We start from the raw sequence: 20,650 nt of genomic DNA, 5'->3' as shown, positions 1-20,650 counted from the left end.
TTACTTAGGTGAACGTGTGTGGGCTTTTTAAACCACTTAGATCTAAACTCCATTATAAATGCGTCCTGTTGTCCGGAGAGGAATGCTTAAATAACTAGATCTCTATAAAATGACATAGTAATCTTCAGGCAACACAAGTGTCATTCAACTGATTTATGAAGCTGTACGGACATGTCGTGGAGAGTATTGCATTTTTCTTAGCGTAACTGTATGTTTTATTTTCAGTCAGTAGTATGCTTTTAATGCTAAGGTAGATGTTCTTTGTTGTGCTTTTCTTTGCCTTTACTACCTCTGTAACTGAAAAAATGTGATTTTTTTCTGAATAAGAATCACTGATGTACAGTGATACAGTTACGATGTTGTGTGACTGGCACTATAGGTTCCACAGAAGATGAAAGATGTGCTAGTGGTTTCACTTTGGGTTTTAGAGCAGAGTGTGACATTCAAAAGCCTCCTCTTAAACTACAGCTTCTGGTTACACAGCTGCAACAAAGAATTTCCTAGGAATGAGAATAACTGCCTGTCTAGTTTTATGTCTCAGATTTTGCAGCCATGAAAAGAAACGGGTATTTTTTTTCTTCTCCAGAAAAATAAGAAAAAGTGCAGAAAAATCAAACTATTTCTGAATGCCCTTTCCACAGGAAAGTGCAGAGCTACGATCTTGCTTACCTTCTTACTAAGATTTTTTGTTCAAGGTAGCTTCCCATGGAATGGAAATCAACTTTTTAACTAGCTTTCATCACTATCTTGTTAAATAGAAAGGCCATTTTAAAAAGCAGGTGTGGCTAATCTCCAGCCCAGAACTTCAGGATGAATCTTCAGACCAGTAAGATAGGAGTGAGTAGGGAAATCTGTATCACTGGACAAAAATCTCTTAGGTCAAGAAAAAGGTTTGTGTGTGAAATGGAAGCATACTCCCAGCTAATAAACAAAGCAATAAAAAGTAAAATGAATGTGAATTTAATTCACGTATCTTACAAAAAGTGGAAAGATTTGATTCTGTTTCCAGATAAGTCAAGAGATCTACGCAGCGTCAGGAAGGGCTGGGTCATCAGGCCAGTGTAAGTCTGAAGTGGCGTAGCTGCTGACCGGCATTGGTGTTGGTGCAGCTGGACTGCTCCGGCGTGCAGAGCTGTCTCCAGGGTCTCAACACACGCTGCATAATTCTGTACAAGCAGGTTCTCCATGGCCGAAACTCCATCAGCAGATAGGATATTACCTTTCTGGTAGCTTACGTGACTGCCAGGTTGCTTGTTTTGTAAGCAGCTAGGCACTGTCTTTTATTGTTCGAATGCTATTTATTTCCATGAGCTGATTTAGTTGTTATTTTTTTCTATTCTTCTAATTATTTCTCTTGAGCAGTCTTGCTTTCTCTTTTTCAGCTTTTCTGGGAGAAGAGGCTACAAGGCCTCAGTGCATCGGACGTCAGTGAACAAATCATAAAATCCATGGAGCTACCTAAAGGTCTTCAAGGTATTGTGGTCACTTGCTGCTGTTGCTTCAGATCCACAAAGTCGTTTGTGCTTAAAAAGGATGGAGTTTTTGATGCTCTTAAGTTTTCATTTTATAGTCAGATGAAGTAAACTTGAAATTATAAGTGTTCTTTGCTGACAAAATACCTCAGTCTCCGAAACTGTGTTTATTTTTAGTTAATTTATGTAGTTAATATAAACCACACTTCAGAACTGCACTGTTATTGGTGAAAGTTGATCTAAAATATGTTCAAGTTATAGTTCAAAACTAGCAACTTTGTTACACTGCTTGGGAGATTTTCTTGGGTATGTTAGTGTTGTAAAAATCTCCAGTGTTCATTTTCCGGAATTGATTTAATACCTTGTCATGTTAAAGCAAAGGCTGTGCTGGTGTGGATTAATACCATGAAGCTGCAAAGAAACTGTTTCAGTATGTGACTGATAAGTTTGTGATGTGATCATCTTGATTAAAAAATTGATGATCTTGTAAGTGTTACTGTAAACAAAAAACCTAGCCAATTTTAGAAATGAGATGCTTTTTGCAATGCTGACTTAAATTTAAATGAGAACTGTGCTATTACAAAGCCATTGTTAAGAACTTGCATTTAACTATTTTGATTATACAATCATGTATCCAGTGGCAGTTACATTATGAGTACACATAGCCTTTACAAACTGAGAAGAGCTCTGGCACTGGAAGTTACGGAGGAAATGTGAATGGTAACTCTTCGGTTATCTTTGTTTTAGGAGTTGGCCCAGGTAACAATGATGATACCCTGTTATCAGCTGTTGCCAGTGCTTTGCACACCAGTTCTGCACCTATCACGGGGCAGCTCTCTGCAGCTGTTGAGAAGAACCCAGCTGTCTGGCTTAATACATCTCAACCCCTCTGCAAAGCTTTCATAGTCACAGATGATGACATTAGGTAAGTTTCTGGAAGTCTTCAGTAAAACAAAAAGCAAGTTCCATTAAAGTAGATTCCTTCCTGGCTCAGTGCAGTCCTGGAGATAAGGGAAACGTGAACATTTTTCTTGTACCTGTTGATTAGGTCACCTGCTTGGAAAAATGAAAACGTGGTTTTTTTGAGGCCAAAATAGTGATAGAAAATATTCCCCAAGGTATGAGTCATAATTCACGTTTTCTTTCCCAAGAGAGAGCCCTACACGTTAAGCTATAGTCATAATCAGTATTGGCTTTCTTCCTTCCCTTTTCTGGTTAGGTCAAGTAAATTTATTGTTCTGGGTTAAAAAGTAAGTACTTCAACAAAGGAGAATAAGAATATCCCCCTATAGCACATAGCTTTGCAGCTAACACACCCTCTTGAAGTGGGAGATTAGGATATGGTATGAAGAGCACGGATAGATCTGTTCACATAGGGGCAAAGGTTTTGTTTTTTAATAGCTGTACTGTTAACTTTCTTTTCAAAGAAAGATTAATCATTTTTGGGGGTGCTAAAAGCAGGGGCTTCAGCACTGAATTTCAAAGTTAGGACTGAGTGAAGAGAGAGATTTCTTGTTGCACTGACTAATTGCCAGAGTGTGGCAAGACATGGGACATAAGCCTGTCATCCGATATATTTCTTTTTAGCGTTGCTTAGCATGAATCAGCATATGGGATGAACACTGCCTTTAGTATCACATTTTTAGTTAATTCTGGATTGCATAGGGAATTTGAAGACCAAAGTTGGATCTTACAACTTGGTGCACTCAGCACCAAAGTATACTACTAACACAGTCTTTTCTAAGCCCTAGATGGCTAGCTGAAGCTTCTGCAAATCTAATGTTAAGGTATAAAATTATCCAATTCCCAGTGCTTTGCTTAGGGATTTACTTTGCTTTATTTTCTTAAACATTAACTTGAAATGCTTTCAAAAGGTAAGCTTTCTTGCTTTGTTACGAAAAGTTACAGGGCAACATGAGAAAATTTCTTAGCACATTTGACAACATTTTTTATTTATTTGAAATAAAATTCCTTTTTTGTCTTATCAGTCATTCAGCTGTTTCTAAAAAAAGTAAATAATGAATTAGAAGTCAGTGCTGGCAGCTCAGGAAGAACATGGATTCTGAACTGGAGCAGCAATACCTCTGTGAATATGCTGCCAGTTCAGTGTCTGTTCTGATTCATGACTTCTTAGGCAGCTCACCACCACCAAAACATTCTTGGAAGTTACTTTTTTCTACTGTTTGTATGAAGCTGACTTTCATTTTAAGACCATCCGGAAAACACGAAGTAGTAGTATCAGGATACTCTTTGTATTGTTGTTATCACTAAGGAAAGCGGTACAGTTGCTTTCTGAACTTACATAATGGTAAGGAAAGGGTTGCCATTGGGGATATCTGGTCAGGTGCCAGCATATATTCTTTTGTACTACAGATTCTTCAGGGAGATTGTTGCAGTTGTTTATATCTACTAAAATAGCTGTCAGCTTAACTCATGTTTAACTTGAAGTATTCCTGGTCATGTAATGATGGTAAATCTCTTTCATAGTCAGGGTAAAATGCAAAATTTCCTCTTCTGGTTTAGCACATTCAGTGGGAAAACATTAAATAACCTGCTATAAATGCATGGTTAAGAAACAGCCGTGCTTCCTGATCACTAGGGACAAACGCCTACTTTTTTCTCAAGTTGTGGCATACACCTGAATAGTTCTGCACTTCTTAGTGCTAGTCCTGTGGAGGGTAAGTAGTAAAATGAGTGTGGTGTGGTTCTCCGTGGTCTTTACATCCAAATCTTAACCTCCCGAGGCAGGCTTTTAGAATTCCTTGTTAACTGTCTTCTCCCATACTGCGTCTGTGAGATCATTTCTCTTGAGACTGTGCTTTGCAGCTTCTTTCCTGACCAGCATCTGGTTATGTTCTTTGCAACTGCACTATTGAGTTGCCTTCATTTCCATGAAGGGCTAAGACTGACAACCTTTACGTCTCTGCCAGATAAATGCTTTAACCAGTTTCTCTCTTTTGGGATGAACTGGGGAATGGTATCTTCTGCAAATAACAAATAGGTGGATTGTTTCTTCCAGTTATGCTTAGGTGAATGAAATTTTGCAATATATTATAAAATTCATTTTTGACTACAGCTCTGTTCTGCTTCATAGTCTAGTCTGTCATTCTTTTCAAGTGTCTCTCTCTTGAGTGGGATTTTCTAAAGCTTACAGTTTTCAGGGGATTTCTTTTCCTAAAGCATGTAAGTAATTTCTGAAAATCCCATCTTGCAGTTTTCAACAGCCATTTGTCTTGCTCAGTCTAGGTCCTTTGCTGAGCAGCACCCAGTAAGTTTTGTTCCTGGGCTTTCTCAGCTATCTTGACATTTCAAATAGCATGGTAGTGGTACTTCTGCTTTTTCTTATGGGTAATCATAACCTGTTAAATTTACCAAAGCATAACAATTAATGTAGTACTGGTTGTAATCTGGCTGTGTCATGCTCTGCACAGTAGTGGGTAAGACAAAATAGCTGTTAATCTGTCAAAAAAGCCTGAAGTTGTGTTTACCATGAGACAGCAATGGAGAGTAATTCAAGTCTAATGCTCTCTAAGTTTTTTTGGAATGGGTTTGATAAAGTCTGAATCTTAACCTGTATGCTTGATCCAAGCTAGTCAGCTGTAGCTTAGTTCCTCACCAGATTCCTCAATACCCTATACAAATCTCAATTTCCATGTGGCAGACCAAAGCCACAAGAACTATAATGTGCCAGAGAAAGAAAATGAGATCGAGAGTGTTTCCACAGTCTGAGCTTTCCTCAGGAATAAAAAAATTGTAAGGTAAAGTGATGCGTGTTGCAGAGAGACAAAACCCTAAATAATCCTTATCAGTCTTTGCTATGAGATAAACTTTCTGCCCCCAGATCTAAAGACAAATTTAATACAGTGTATGTCAGGAAAGCACAGTAACGAGGCATGTGAGGATTTCTGTAATTACCATTTAGAATAGGCTGTCTTAACAGTGGTTAATTTCTGCTGAGATGGGAGGAGGAGATGGGAAAGATGTGTTGGAGAGGTGTGTGTGTGTGAGGGAGTTAGCAGATGCCCCTAAACCTGAGTTCAATATAATACAACAAATAACAGTCAACATAATTCTCCTTTCAGCAGTGCATCTCAGACCTGGTTGGTGGAAGACTTCTGTAATGCCTGCTGCTGAGAAGCTCTAGAGTATTTTTTTCATAAAAACAGAGTACATGTTACTATAAGCACTTATGGTGATGGTTCTTGATTAGAGTGTGTCCAAAAAATACTTTATTTGAATGTGCTGGAAGAGCAGGAAAAGGAATATTACCTCCCCCCTGACACAAAGGGAGGTAGAGCTGATGTTCAGACAAGCACAAGTTGGTTCTGTGGATTTTTCCCATCTAATCTGAACCCATTTTTTATGTTGATGACAGAGTAGATATTGCTGTGCCAGCACATAAGGACCTAAATCAAATGGAGCCTAAATAGATTTAGCAATATAAAAAAATGGTGGGAGAAGCCAGAGGGGCGGTTGGCACAGTATTGTAGTGAGATTTCATACAGTAGTGTGGAATCACACGTCTTTAAAGCATGCACACATCGGTTAGTTCTGTGGGCTGAGAAGAGTACAAGTAGTGAGGACAAATAAAATCATGCTAAGCAGAAGGAAATCATCTGAATGCAGAGCTAGACACAATCCTGTTGTGTCAAGCAGTTCTCCCCTGAAAATATGGTTGGAATTGGAATTAGAGGCTTTGTGAATTTCTGTGTTAGGAATAGTGTCTTTAATTTTAGCTTGCTTTCGAAGACGGTAGTTCTTAAACTAAAGGATGAGGCTTGTGTCTTGCTGGGAGGAAGGCTGAAAAGCGCATGTGGCCGGGGAGCTGCTTAGCAGCAAGTGATGCAGCTGAGGAGGTGAGAAGGATCAGCACAGGCTGCAGGATGGTGCCAGGGAGCTATGGAGCTGAAGGGCTGAGGGCTAGTAGGAAAAAGTGGGCACTTGTGTGTGGCTGCCTTCCCTGGCAGTGTTGCTAACCCTGCTGACTTAATGGGCTAAAGTATTTTTACTTAATACTATCGTGATAAACTAGCATAAGAAGTCACATGAATCAAATTGAGTGGAGCTACTCCCAAGCCCTAGAGTTTTATTTAGTGTTAAAGATGAGCACTTCTTATTAGTAGTGTTTTCTTGCTGTTAGTTCTTAAACATTTGCTCTTGGTAGTTCCTGTGCTTTAAAAATCGTATTACTTGTATAAAGAGCTATGTTTTTAATACTTAAAAACTGTTTGCTAGAAGACCAGACTCTTCAGGACCGGGAGTGTTGTGAATTATTTTTTGGTTACTGCTCCCTGGGAGATCAATTAGCTGGCTGAAAATCTGGAAATGAGATAACTGGTGAAAGCTATGTCTTCCCCTGAGTTTGGGAAGCAAGACCTAGGAGTAACCTCTGGAGAAGGTCACGTATACCATGAATAGGGAACTTGGGCCCGTAGTAACAGAAGCTGGTCCAAGATAGAGAAAACTGGCTGTCACTTCTGTGTATTGTGAGAGTTAAATACTCTGGTTCTATGTCCGAGGTGCTAGGAAGGGGCTTGTCACATCAGGATAATGATTTTGAAATTGAAGACAGGCTGAGGTTATGCATGTGTTTTTCAAAACTTCATCAGTATAGTGAAGTGCATTTAAAAGAAGATCTCAAATAAGGAGCCTAATGAGGTGATAAAGCTTATGATTGTTTTGTGCCCAGCTCCTCCAAGTTGATATATAAGGTACTTTGCTGGCCTTTATGTCAGATTCCATGCCTGAACACCAGACCCATTGAAGAGCAAAGCAGGGAATGACCTTGTAGCCACAAGGAAGAAGGAAAAGGTGTTCCAGAATAACTTCTTGTGTGCTTTCTGTGAAGTGCATTCTGTGATACACATTTAGGTTATGAAATATTCACAGCCTGGAAGGGGCCTCCTTTCTCTCCCACCTCAGCTGTTCGTGGCTCAATTCAGGTTACTGAGTGGGCAAGGTTACCAAAATGCCCTGTGACTTTTTTGACAAAGGGAGGATTGCTGATTTCCCATATCTTCACTGGCTATGTGACACTTCAGGGCTTTTCCAGGAGATACACTTAAAACTCCCAGTGACCAGAACCGTGTTCAAGGAAAATTTACCTTTCATTCTTAATGCATTCTGTGTAAGAGTAGGGAAGTGTCCTTCCTGTGTTTTAATTTACTGGAATTTTCTTTGCACTCTAATGGAAAGCTTTATAAAGATACTCCAGCAGCTTTCTTCTTCTGATGTGATCATTTAGGCACTTTTTAAAAAATGCTGTTGTTACGTGCTCGTAGTTACCATCATAGCTCAAATTAGCCCTGAGTAAGGAACCACCAGGAATCAAGGGAAGGGATCTGCTGGTGTCAGTGGCTGTAGTCTGAAGCCTGTTGCAATGGAGTTTGTAGGTTGGGGATTGTGGAAAGATCCCACTGTCGTGAAGCCAAAAAGGGGGCAAATAAATTATACTTCAACTATTTATTTTCCAGTGTGCAGTGTATTCCAACAGTGTGATGGTGACAAGTTTTTAGTACTGATTTTTTTTTTTAAATTGTATTTCAGTTCATGTGTGTTCTTGAAATCACTTTCATTCAATTAAGAAGTACTGAATTTGCTTCCCTAAACTTTTATTTCTCCTTTGTCACAGGTTCTGCAAAAGATAAGGTGTCTTTGGTTTTGTTCAGTTCTCTGCCCCAGGGTTTGAAAGATCACTCTAGGCATTGAAAGTTAACAGCTCTGGGACAGTAAGCTGTATACTGAAGATAGAAAACAAGGATAGAAAACACCTGGAAGATAGAAGACATGTTCTGTACTGAGCTGCTACCTTGTTTTGTTGGTGTTTTTTGTTTTTTTTTTAATTCTTTTTGCTATCTCTTGTAAGCAGACAGCCTCCTCTGAAGTACTTAGGGAGGGCTGGTAGTGGTTGCAGCTGTAGAACTGAATAGCCTCAGAGGCTGGTGCTCCTCAGAGGCTTCGGGCTTCTGTGGAGGTCATGGGATATCACTCCTGCTCTTCTAGGATTTGATGTTCTTTGTATCTGTCCTGCCGTCCTGAATAGCCACAGGGAGTTTGTGGCACTAATGAATGTTTTCCTGTGCCTGCTTCTGATGAGTTCTTGCCATTTGTAAGTGTGTATTTTGTTTAAAGGTTTTCTTTTTCGGAAAACATAAATTGATAGAACAAGTGGATTGTCATGTAAAAAACACCCTGGGTCTGATGCAAAATTTGTGTTCTCTGGGGAAAACCTGGAAAGAGGACTTCTTGTAACATTTGAAAGCTAGATACTACCTTCTAAACTAAACAATGATTCAAAATATCTTAAATTTGTGTTGATATTGAGGTAGTATTTTTGAATTAACTTTCCCCAGGGAAACAAACCTTTGTTTCAGCAGAAGCTGCTGCCATCTTAAATGCATCACTGACTAGCAGATAAGACTGAATAGATAGGTAGGAGTAATTAAATAGATAAACGGAAAGAGTAAATAAATGGAATCAGTGAAGGTCCTTGAGGTTCTTCCTCTGCACACAGGATGCTCCACGCCTGTCAGTGTTTAAGAGGCATTTGTACAATACCCTTAATAAGATGCTTTAACTTTTGGTCAGCCCTGGAGGGGTCAGGTACTTGCATTAGACAATCATTGTAGGTCCCTTCTGACTAGAACTATTTTTTTGTATTCTGTTCCAAGTTAAAATAAAAGTTGAAAAGCCAATCCTGAGTCATTTATGCAAGTATTATGCTCCCAGCCTAATAGTATACTTGAAGGAGTGACGTTTCTGTGCCTTCTTCCCTTTTCTCCTTTCAGAAAACAAGAAGAGCGGGTGCAACAAGTGCGTAAAAAACTGGAGGAAGCACTAATGGCAGACATTTTGTCACGAGCAGCTGATACAACGAAAGATATAGATGTAGAAATGGATAATGGAGATGAAGCATAAAAAGAAATCAGGTGAGTCAGCTCTCCTGGGGGCACGAGGACATTTACCTGCTTCAGCTGCTGGCAGTGCCTGGGCAGTCAGTCAGTGGACAGTAGTGTATCACACACCAGCAGTCCTGCTTTCTCCTCCCAAGGCGATAGCTGCCTTGCTGGTGATAGCAGCAGGTATCTGTTAGCAGCAGAGCGCTAGGGTGATTTTGCATCTGTAGACATGAACATCCTCACAGCAAATGCTACACAGATCACCTGGGAGGAAAAAACCAGTGTTTTTCATCCTCCACAGCAAAGACCCAGTCTTTAGAAATGATTGCAGGTGTGTTTTCTGGCACTTAATACTTGTTGTGAAACTGGGGTAAACCAGTCAAAGTAACCGGCCTTTTTCTGTTTGGCAAAATTTAATTTCATAAAATTGCATAACAAGTTCCTGAAACTTTCCTATTTATTTTTAAATGGATAATAGCACTACCAATTAATTTTCCAAGGCATATTCTTGTGTCTTATACCTGTTTTCAATAGTGATCTGTGGGTTTGCCAAACTTTCTCTAAAAAATGTTATTTTTTTGTAATCATCTGCAGAAGAATGGTAATTCATCCTCTTGTTTCCATTGAGTGCCTAGTGCTCGTTTATGAAAGTGCACAGCTTTAAGATCTGACCTTTTCATAAGCAGTTAGCTGAAGTTTTAACAACTAAGAATTCTGTCTGGAGATGGTTGTGTGATTTTAAAGGACTTAATTTCATTTTTTTGTTATGAAGTTACTACCCACAAGGGGAAAGAATATATGTATTTCCTATTTGGCAGGTACAAAGGAGTTCACTTTTATACAGCTGTGAATATTGTGGTAACCTGTAGATGTAGGATGGAAGTTTCCAGACTGTGACCTGCTTTAGCAAGGCTGCAGAGCATTCATACTGGTATTTGACCCATAGCACAGAACGGTAATTACAAAAGAAGGGTGTATGCCGATAAGATTCGCAACCATCAGCCAGGTATTATTTTGCACTTGGTATCTGGACTGGACACCAGGTTACTGTTTCAGATACACGGGTGTGTTGCTTGAGTAAATTCTTATAATTAGAAACAAAAAGTATTTATAATGTACCCACCAGCCCCTGAATACTCGTGTTTCTAATGCACAGTCATTTTTATTACTTACAATGTCCATGCAACATAATTTTGATCTTTAAGTTGTGGACAAGAGCTATTTGCCAGTGTTGTTTACCAGCCAGTTAACAGGCTGGTAATCTTGATGTTTTCCAGGCTACTAGAATCTTTTAATTACTCTAAATTATAGCTATTTACTCTTAAAGTCTTAATCCTTGAGTGTTTCTCCTATAAAACTCTAGTTATGGATAACTTTAAAGGAAGGCAAGAAAGAACGTTGTTTGAAGATGTGACATTTAAAACCTTTGCCATTTTAGAATTGAACTGTTGTTTTGAATTTTTTAAATTTAGCATAAAATACTTTTTTTCCAATGGAATCATAAAGCCGTTTGTAGAAGTGAATCATAAAGCTGTTTGTAGAAGTGATTCTTTTTGCACTGGTACTGTGGTTCTCTGCAGAAATCAGGTGGAGCAGTAGACCTTGAGTTTCATCAACTTGTGAACTCATCACCTATTTACGTGTACATAGCTAGTGTCCATGCAAATGAACACGTGTTGGCTATGTTCTATAAAACTGCTTTTTTTTCTGCCTTACTGGGTTTAATTAGAGACTTCAGCAAGATTTTTGGGTAAGTTTTAATGTACAATAGCTTGAAAGATGCAAGTTGGTGTTGGTTTTCTTTCTTTAGACATACTAATGTTCCAATATGATCTTTTTGTATTGAGAAACTTCTCCTGTACACGTTATGCTGTATTTAAAAAGAAGAATTCAGAAAGTGATGTAAGGCTGTGGGTAATGTGCCAGGAGGCTGTGTGGTGCAAGAGACTGGATGTTAAAAGCACGTTATGTATGCGAGTTGTGCTTAATGAAAAACTAACCAGGCATCTGCGGGACTCTTAACAATTGAGCAGCTACCTACCTGGTATTAATCTTTTGTTACCCACTTATGAATTATTTGTGGTGCGATCTTAATATGGAGCTGAAACAGAGCTGTAGCTGCTCCAACAAAGTCGTTCTAATTGCTGCAACCATCAGCCTGTACTTTTCCAAAAGGGGTTATTTCTTTCTCTTTTACAGGTACTTCTAACTGACTTATCCTAGGAGGAACTTCCGAAAAGACAGAGGCACTTTCTCCTTCGGTCTTTCATTACAAGAAGAAATGGACCCATGCACATTTATATAGCTTTCTAATAGCATTAAAACCAATGCCTTTTTTAGACTCCTATTTTTGATGTATATATCTTATTTGAAAAGCAACTTTATTTTGTGTCCTATGACTCTAAAGTCCTTTTTTAAGTATCAAATGTTACCCTTAATCTAAAGCTGAGCTTTTGATGCCAGGTTGCAAACCTACTGGAATTATATTGCCTGTACTAAAAATTTGTTTTTCCTGTGGTTTTGGGTAAGAATGGATCAGGAGAACAGAATGATTTCCCAATTAAAGATTATTGTGACTCTGTATATAAACAGATTTTTATACCTATGGGTGAAAACACCTGTACATTCTTCCGTCATCACTGTAAAGATAAATAAATGATTATATTCCAAGCAGTTGAAAAGCTGTTGTGTTGTGGATAGAGTCGGTGTCCCTGCTTTATATTTCAGTGTTCCCTGGGCCAGACAGCGGGTCAGCTGGGAGAGGCGTTTATCCACAAGTACTATCTTTGCCCAGAGCACTGCCTCAGGAAATCTGTCAGAACTCGGTAGCAGGCATGGATTTTTCAGCCAAGGTGAAGTACAATTGTGTATTTCCTCTGAGAAAGATGACTGCTAAAAATAAGTAGCCAGCATGACTCGACAGAGTTCTGCTTTGAGGTCGAAGGGAGACTGTTGAGAAAAAAGTGTCTTCAGCGCAGTTTGCGGCAGGTGCCCAAACTTGGGCTTGTTTCTGTCTACCTAGACAAAGCAGGGAGGACATCAGGGTGGCCTAGGGCACTGCAAGGGTTGTTGTGAAGTGAGTTGGGGCTTGCACAGTTAATCAGAAAACTGAGAAATAATCAAAAAAGCCAAGCAGGTTTGCTTCACTTCCCTAAAGCCTTAAAAATTAAATTGCCTGGCAGGTCAGAGTGGTTCCAAGATTAGGAGAACATCTGTTTTTCCAGGACGTGCAGGCAGAGCGTTACACCTCCTGCTGTATGCGCATTGCAACATTCCATTCTGATTTTCCTTCCAGCGGGGATGTGTTCACACGCTGCTTTATGTTGAACTGTTTGGTAACAAATACAATTTACAACCATGCATGTTGTTTAGTTGCTACAGTTCCCTTCCTCAGTCACTGGGATTCCTCCTCCTGTCTCTTGCCTGGTCCTCATCGAGGACGTAAAGCAAACCCTTAAAGGTGTCCACATGAAATAACTAGTATTTAACGTGAGATCAGCAGTTTTGGTCAGGGTCCTCAAATGAAGGAAGATCCAAACAGGTTCCACCATCTTCTGTTTGTAGTTCTTCCCTGGAGACGCTGGAGGCTGCTGAGCAGAGAGTTGCCTGCGACCACCGCTCACCCAGGTCTCACCCCCGTGGTTGGTTGGATTTTGCTTACATTACCTGCCTTAACATTTTGTCCTTGGAGAAACTCAAATAGGCTCTAAATTAGGCCTTGTAGCTGTTGAATACCATATTTATAGTGCATTTTGTGCCTGGAAGTGGCTGCATTCCATCTGTATGGGTAGCTGCAGACCTGGGTACTGTGCGTACTATGGGTACTTGCGTACTATGGGTATGCACATACTCTGCTTGCAGGAGCAGACCAGCGTGATTCACTGGGCACATTTAAAGAGAAATTAAGATGATCTTTAAATCTGAAGCAGCCTCTTTAATACAACCGAAACAACATCAGATACTCTCTATAAAGCAGTTCGATTATATAACTTGTTCTGTGCGTTCTCAGGGAGGTGGAATTATTTCTCGGGCAGCAGAATGCGCAGCTCACCCTTCTTCTTCTTTTGTGCTTTTGCTGGAGGTTAAGTCCAAAAGCCAGCTTGAGAAAAGCCTTGGTGCAGAATACATCGCTACCTTCTAGAAAAAAGCGTAAGCCGTGTAATGGAGCGAATGTCACTGACACTGTGTGCCCTCCAGAGAACCCTCAGAACAGCATCTTTGCAAAGGACTGGGTGTTAGGGATGCACGAGAGGTGTTGGTGCGTGAGTACGCTTCGCCTTTCCCATCATGTCTTTTTTGAGGCAGCTGTTGCTTAAAAATAATGCAATAATCTTGTGGGGGTGCTAAAATTCTCTGCTAAAATACACCTCAGTGAAATGAGCATCTGCTTTTTCATTGACTTTAGAAGAACCTAGGGACAAGGTTTCCTTTTTATATCTGTACTGGAAGGACTGGCTTTTTCCTAGCTTTTCTGTCAAAAGTTTAATGACTTCTCCATTAAAGCTGAGCTGGCTTTGTCGCTGCGTGACTGGTTGCATCCTCCATGAGCTTCCAGCGCTAGCAGCTTGGTTCAGGTGCGTCACGCAGCTTTGGATGAGAGGTCCACATCCCATGTTCAAACCTGCAGTCATGTGCTGGTCCTGCAATTGATTGAATGCTTACAACCACGTAGACTAAACTGGAAATCTGCTTTAAAAAGGGATGTGTGGCAACAGATTGTCTGGGAGTGGGTAGGGGTGGTACCTATTTTTTCCAATGAGATACCAGTACGTTGTCTGGACAAGAAGTCCGGGCACCTGCAGCATCTCAGGTGGCTGCTTGTCCCCAGGTTTCCCTAGGGGAACCTTAGATATTCCCCAATTTGTGCAACAAAGTCATAGTGAAATAGAATCATCATCGAATGGTAGAAGGGTTTGGGTCAGGAGGGACCTTAAAGCCCACCCAGTCCCACCCCATGCCACCAGCCCAGGTGGCTCCAAGCCCCAGCCTGGCCTTGGGTGCTGCTGGGGATGGAGCACCCACAGCTCCGGGCGTTCCGCTCCTGCTGCACCCACCCCGACCTGCCTCCCCGAGCCCTGCAGGAGCCAGACTGGGCAGCAGGTGGGAGAAAAAGCAGGAAAATGGTGGAAGGGGCACTTTTCCCTCTCCATCCCCTGCAATCCCTTTCCCACCACCGGTAAAACGCCGCTGCGATGGAGGCAATTGGGGCCGAAGCCTCTAGAGGTCGGTGCAGCTCAACCCATGCCCGCACCCCCGGCAGCGCGGGCAGCGCGGGCAGCGCGGGCAGCACTCATCTCAGGCTTCCAACGGGCAGCGCTTCTGCCAGCCCTGCCTGCAGCACTGCCAGTACCCCCCCCCACCGGCATGGAATCCACTTAAGACGAGCCTGTGGATCGGGAGAGAGATCTGGGGAGTAAAATACTCTTTTTTCCCCTTCTGTCCCCCTTCTTTCCTCCTTCTTTTTTCCCCTTTTTTCCCCCCTTCTTTCCCCCCTCCCTTTTCTCCCCTCCCTTTTCCCCCCCTCCCTTTCCCCCCCCTCCCTTATTCCCCCTCCCTTTTCCCCCCTCCCTTTTTTCTTCTTTTTTTTTTTTATCCTGTCCACAGGCAGGCAGAGCACCTGGAGAAACAGGGCAGGGATAGCTGCTCCCAGGGGTGGCCCGTGGAGAAGTACCTGCAGCGATACCTGCAGACAGATGTGTTGACCACCCCCTATTTTCCAGTATTTTCCAGTATTACGGCTGTCTGATTGTTGTGACCTGTGTATTGACTATTCTGGGACATGCCGCCTAAATCCAGCTGTGGAAATGAAGTCATAAGCCCACTCTAGCATCACCCTGTGGGCTGTGGTCTTGAGTCCGAGGTGAGAAAGCTGGCAAGCGGTTCCCTACACAAGCATCCATGGAGGAGGGAGGACGGTAGGTAGGTGGTCAGATATGCCAAAGGCTTCAGCTCTGGGCTTAAATGTCCCCCATTCCACTGAAATTCCACTGAAGGACCTTGGCCCTTTGGTGAATTTGATGCAAAGTACCTTGAAGTCTAAAAATAAAGGCATTTGGAGAAATAGAAGGCTTTACCGTTTCCATTATATTTACTGCGGTGCACAGGGAGGCTGATTCACAGCCCTTTGAAACCAGGGAGAAAAAAAATAAATCTGTTGCCTCTAAACAAGCTCAGCTGAGGTTATTTCTGAAGTCGTTGCAAAGCGAAGCAGTTCTGATTTAAATGAAGCCAACCTGTGCTCTCCGGCATCCCCCTTCCCAGCCTTCCCACGGCTCCCAGGGCCGTAGAAGCTCCCGGGGCAGGGGTGAGAGGGTGATGAAACCAGCCACAAACACTTTAATTTGTTACATTAACAATTAAAAAAAATTAATTGCACATTAAATCCGAACCAGAATAAGAATAAAATGTAACAACATTTAAAACCTGCTCCGGCAACTGCCCTTCTTTGCACTGTGACTGTGTAACAGGATGGGTGGCCGGGATCTAGGCGGATTTTGATCATTTCATTGACACGTCCAGTTGGAAGGAGCCCCTGCAACGCATCTGTGCTGCTGCAGGAGGTGTATTTCATTTGTTTTTTGAGTTTGCAGGGAGCTGCAGAAATCGGAATGTCCTGGCAGCCGGTATTCCACGGTCTGCTGAGGTTCTCAGGAATTCAGCTGCAGCCAAGCCAAGGCCACCAAAGGAACTGATGCACTGTCTTATGCTCGCTGTATTTTAAAGGGTAAGTGCTTAATATTTTCTGACAACCAAAGTCTTTGCTGAGCCTCTGCAAACAGATTTAACTGCTTGGTAAGTAAAGTGAAACGTTAGGGAAAAATCACGTGGAGCAGACCCACAATGAAAATATATTTTTCTTGCTTGAGAAATAGGCGTTCTGCTCCAAAACATTTTGTTTCCAGGTGGCTTTGCCCTTTAAAAAGTTTAACCCACCTAAATTAAAAGATGACTTTTCTGCTGAACAAAGAATATTTGGTTAAAAATACCCAAATGAATTGTGTGGTACCTCCAAATCTCTCCTCTCTTTTACTCAATGCTGTTTATCCAACTCTAAGCAAATTCACGGACTCAGTCATCCTAAACCTACATGTGAAAGGCTCTCCTGCTTTGGGCTGCGTTTGTTTTCGTACCCATACAGCTTTCCATGCTTCTGCTGATAGATTGTCATAAACAAAACAGGTAAAGATTTTTCGTCTATAAATGTTGGGAGCTTTTTTTCTGTTTAAAAGTATTTTTTTTTCCTGTTCAGTTATTCTTCTGTAATTTTATGGTACTTACCTTCCCTAAAACTTCCAGCAATCACCGCAGCTTAGCCAGAGAGACTGTGCACCTTCTTACAACGACCTAAGGACCAAGGAATTGGTTCTGTGATTTACAAATATTAGAGGAAAATAAGCCCCTGGGGAGCAAGCACACCTTTGTGGATCAGACCTCTTGCCTGACCCTGTCAGCGGTTCCGGGTCCCACCCTCTGCTGCAGCCCCACAGCTCCCTTCCAGGTACCCTGTAGTGATGTGGGTCATTTTTTACTTGATAGCTGCTCATGCAGCTGAATTAGAACTGGGGTAGTAACCAAAGCAGGGAATGGCATTAGCATGAGGCTGAAGAAGGTGTGATTCCCACACGTTTCCCTCTGGCACTGCCCCGCCTGCATGCCGAAATGCCCTCAGAAAAGTTTCAGGCTAAGGGACAAGTTCGAGCCTACCCACACCGTCTCCTGCAGATGGAATAATGTTTATTGCAGCATGAAATGATATAAAACAAATTTCTGAGCGCATGCGCAGCTCAGCAGATAACCTTTACCAGTCTAGGTTTGCTTCATCTCTTTTGTAAATAAATAATAAAAAAAAATAAAACGAGTCTTCTCATACTTATATAATGAACAGCCATCTCATACATATCCTTGTACAGGGTGTGAAAGAAATATTTCTGAAATCATGTGCTGACAGATGACAAACTGCCAGCACCCAAGCTGTTATGAACTGTTTTAGCACGTACTCATTCTCTGTGAATGAGGCTTAAAACAGAAGTATTGATTCGTGTCTCCAGACAGATTTTAGTCTCTGAATGATTACATTGACATTTGTCTCAGGGGGAATTTGTAGTAAAAAATATTAGCATAAGATACTCCCTATCATCTCTTCCCCAGTCTCATGTCCCTGCCGTGGCCCTTAACTGTCTTTCCTGGTAAGTTAATTGTTGTGTAGAGAGAAAGTTGATCACCTTTCAGCCAGACCACCTTGCTGGAGGTTGGAGAAGGTGAGTGGGGTGGGCTGGTGGGTCACTGGTTGGTTCGGGGTCACCTGCTGTCTGCAGAAGGTGGTACTGTGGATGGTGAGGTGGAGTGCCCCCTCGTATTCCCCATGTACTGCCAGCTCTCAACTGTCGCGACAGAGGGAAGACACAGTCCCTCAATATGAGTGATCAGCAGACTTCGTTTATTGTCCCTTACAGTCACCTTTTATACCTTGTTATAATTAGCTCATACATATTACAAAAGTTAAGCTCACAAAAGTTGCCTAAATACCAAGCCCGCCCCTAGTTTCTCTTCTGTAGTTATCTGTTCCCACCTGCAACATTCTTTTCCCACCGAAATCTTCCTGTTACTGTGTAACAAGAACAGCCAAAGACAGTGTATTTTTGCTTTACTTCAGATAAGCTGAGAGCGATGTGCATTTTTGTCCAGCCAGCTGGACTATGTCTATGTGAACTTTTTCAGCTAGCCAGTTATCCACACTCAACAACCAGCGTGAGCCAAGAGGTGCCTCTTATTTCTCAAATTTCTGTCTCTCATCGCAGGGGGCATTCCTTTCCCTGTCTGACCAGCTGTGATGTTGTAGAGCTGCACATTTTTTTATTGGAGCAGAGAAATCCACGGAAGATATTAAGTACTTCACAGAGGCATTCATGTGGTGGGAGTCCAAAAGTAGTAGCATTTGGCTTTTACAATTAAAATCATGGGGGATAGTGTGCATCCTTAAAGCACTTTGGAGAACATCTGCCTGGCTGGGCTGGGAGTCCCAGACACTGGGCTGAGGCGGGTGGGCATGATGCTGCTTGGTGCTGGGCTAATCCCAGGGTGGTCGGGGTGGGCAGTGGTGAGTCCCCTCCGGCTCCTGCAGCTGCTGCAGAAAATTAAGCTCTTGTGGGTGATGCAGAAGGGCAGGAACCAACTAAAACTGCTTGGGATTCTCTTGGGGGGGGGGGGGGGGGGGGGGGGGCTATGGCTCTGGGGGGCTTGTGGGTGCTGCCCCAGGCAGGGAGCTGCTGTGCCACCTGGGCAAACCTGACACCCCTTTGGGTGCCAGCAACCCCGGGGTGCTGCTCTGGTGGGGTACTGGGCATGGAGGATAAATAAGCCCCCCTGAAATCTCACCTGCACCTGGAAGTTTGCCAGCAGAACAGTGATGGACTAATTATTCCCCAAAAGTTATTCCAACGGAGGCCCCCTGTGGAAATTTATTCCAGATTGGAATGATTATTTTTTTTCATCTTTAGCTCCTTCCACCTCCAGATGAGGGGAAAATGAATGATTTCAGATTATGAGGGTTCGTGCGGGGATACACCGAAATAACTCTCAGGGAACAATTATTCCACCAGTGATTCCAGCAGATCTATTTTGGGAAATTTCCCAGTGCTGGAGCACACCCAAACCTCGCTGCCTTCACAGGGATCATTCAAGAAACCAGCTCTGCCTTGTCCCAGTAAGGGACAATGTGAAGGCAACTGACCTTTTTTGGCTTTTAATAGAGGGAACAAATTAAAATGAAAAGATTCAAATCAGAAGGTGAAAAAGGCAAGGGGATAGAAAAAGAGAAGGAAGCAGAACAAATTTCTGGGGCCAGAAGAATTTTTATCACCATGCTTAAAATTAGTCAATATTGCCAATGTTTTACAATTCAAAGGAAAATAACTTTTACCAATATCTTGTGTTCTATGAGTTTCAAGCAAGGTGTAATTAATAAAATTTATTATCTTTGGTGTGAACCTGATGTTTGTTCAGTTGATGCTCACAGTCATGCTCATGTCATTAGAAACTCTTTGTTCCCAGCACGGAATAACTTGAGGCATTTATTTGTATGGGAAAATCCTGTAGAGTTTTTATAATATATAGTTGGTTTTATAGCTGGTTAATCAATAACCAGTGTGAATACAGGTTTTGCAATACTATGATGTAAAATCTAATTTTTAAAATGAGGCTTTTATGGGTGTCCAAAAATATTTTTTTCAATGAAACACCTGGCAACCTTTCAGAGGTGTTTTTCACGGGCAGTTTTTTAAACCCCAAATTCAAAATTTGGTAGAGGTCTTCAACCCTTTGGCTTTATTCTAGACAGTTGCTTATGGAGTTTCAAAAGGGAGTCTCAGATGTTACAGATCATCCATTCTGGAGCCTCATTTTATGGTGGGAAGGGCATGGAACAGAACGGCACAGGAATGCAGCTGCCGGTGCCGTTGCGCTGCTGCTGCTGCTGTTCGCACTGCATGCCTTGACAAAGACGGCTCTTCTGCATGACTTTGAATCCCAGCACCAGGTCATATAGACTTCTTTCTGTATTTAAAGCGACATAAAATGCTCTTTTCTTCCCCCCGCCCCCCCCCCCCCCCCCCCCCCCCCGACAATGACAATATCTTACTCCTTTCGCAGGCATAGCCTGATTTTACTCTTTGATGCATTTTCAAGAGCAGGTCTGTGCATGTGTGATGCATCAACAACCTTACGTCCTCTTAAAAGTGACAGCAGGGAGGACATTTTACTGCAAAACCATCTCATCTTGAGTTTTCTGAGGTCAAATCCAGTGGCAGTGCCCACGGTGCCAGTCGCTGGCAGGGTCCCTTCACATCCATCCAAGGGGGGAATCTGTCCCTAAATTAGGGAGCGTGAAGAAATGGTGTGAGAGCATTTTATTAATGAGTCTTCAGATTTCCTCTTCTTTTCAATTTTATGCCTGGAGTTCATGACCAGGAAAGTTATGGGGCAATAACGATAGAATTATTAAAAATGAAACGAGCTTGTGCAGTGGACTTATTTTACAGTACAGCTTAGGGACAGGAGAACCTTATAACTTTATAAGGTTACAGGCTTTAAAGTGCTTTAGAACTTTTCTGAAAGTTTTACCATTTCATAAAAGGAAAGAAGGGAATGGGAAAAGTTTCTTTACGGAAACCTGAGTGTCTAACTTAAAGAGAAAAGAAAAGAGAAGGAAAAAAAAGCCCCAAAAAGAAGGTGGTGTCCAGACTGGGAAAAAGATGAATCCCTTTCTCATCTCATTTGGCTGTG

General features: G+C 42.0%; 1 protein-coding gene across 1 annotated transcript in view; it reads left to right on the top strand.

Annotated features, from left to right (window-relative positions):
- Positions 1–12,043, top strand: part of MBD2 (methyl-CpG binding domain protein 2) — a 40,556-nt gene extending 28,513 nt beyond the window's left edge. Inside the window, exons 4-7 of the mRNA XM_055790446.1 lie at positions 1,383–1,473; positions 2,220–2,397; positions 9,260–9,400; positions 11,570–12,043. Coding sequence (XP_055646421.1) covers positions 1,383–1,473; positions 2,220–2,397; positions 9,260–9,389 — 399 coding nt within the window. The 3' untranslated portion in view covers positions 9,390–9,400; positions 11,570–12,043. The remainder of the gene's footprint in view (positions 1–1,382; positions 1,474–2,219; positions 2,398–9,259; positions 9,401–11,569) is intronic.
- Positions 12,044–20,650: the final 8,607 nt, after the last annotated feature.

Source organism: Falco peregrinus, chromosome Z (genome assembly GCF_023634155.1).
Source record: "Falco peregrinus isolate bFalPer1 chromosome Z, bFalPer1.pri, whole genome shotgun sequence".
Taxonomy (NCBI): Eukaryota; Metazoa; Chordata; class Aves; order Falconiformes; family Falconidae; genus Falco; species Falco peregrinus.
Note: the sequence above shows the minus strand (reverse complement) of the source record. Positions and strands in the feature narration are given on the sequence as shown.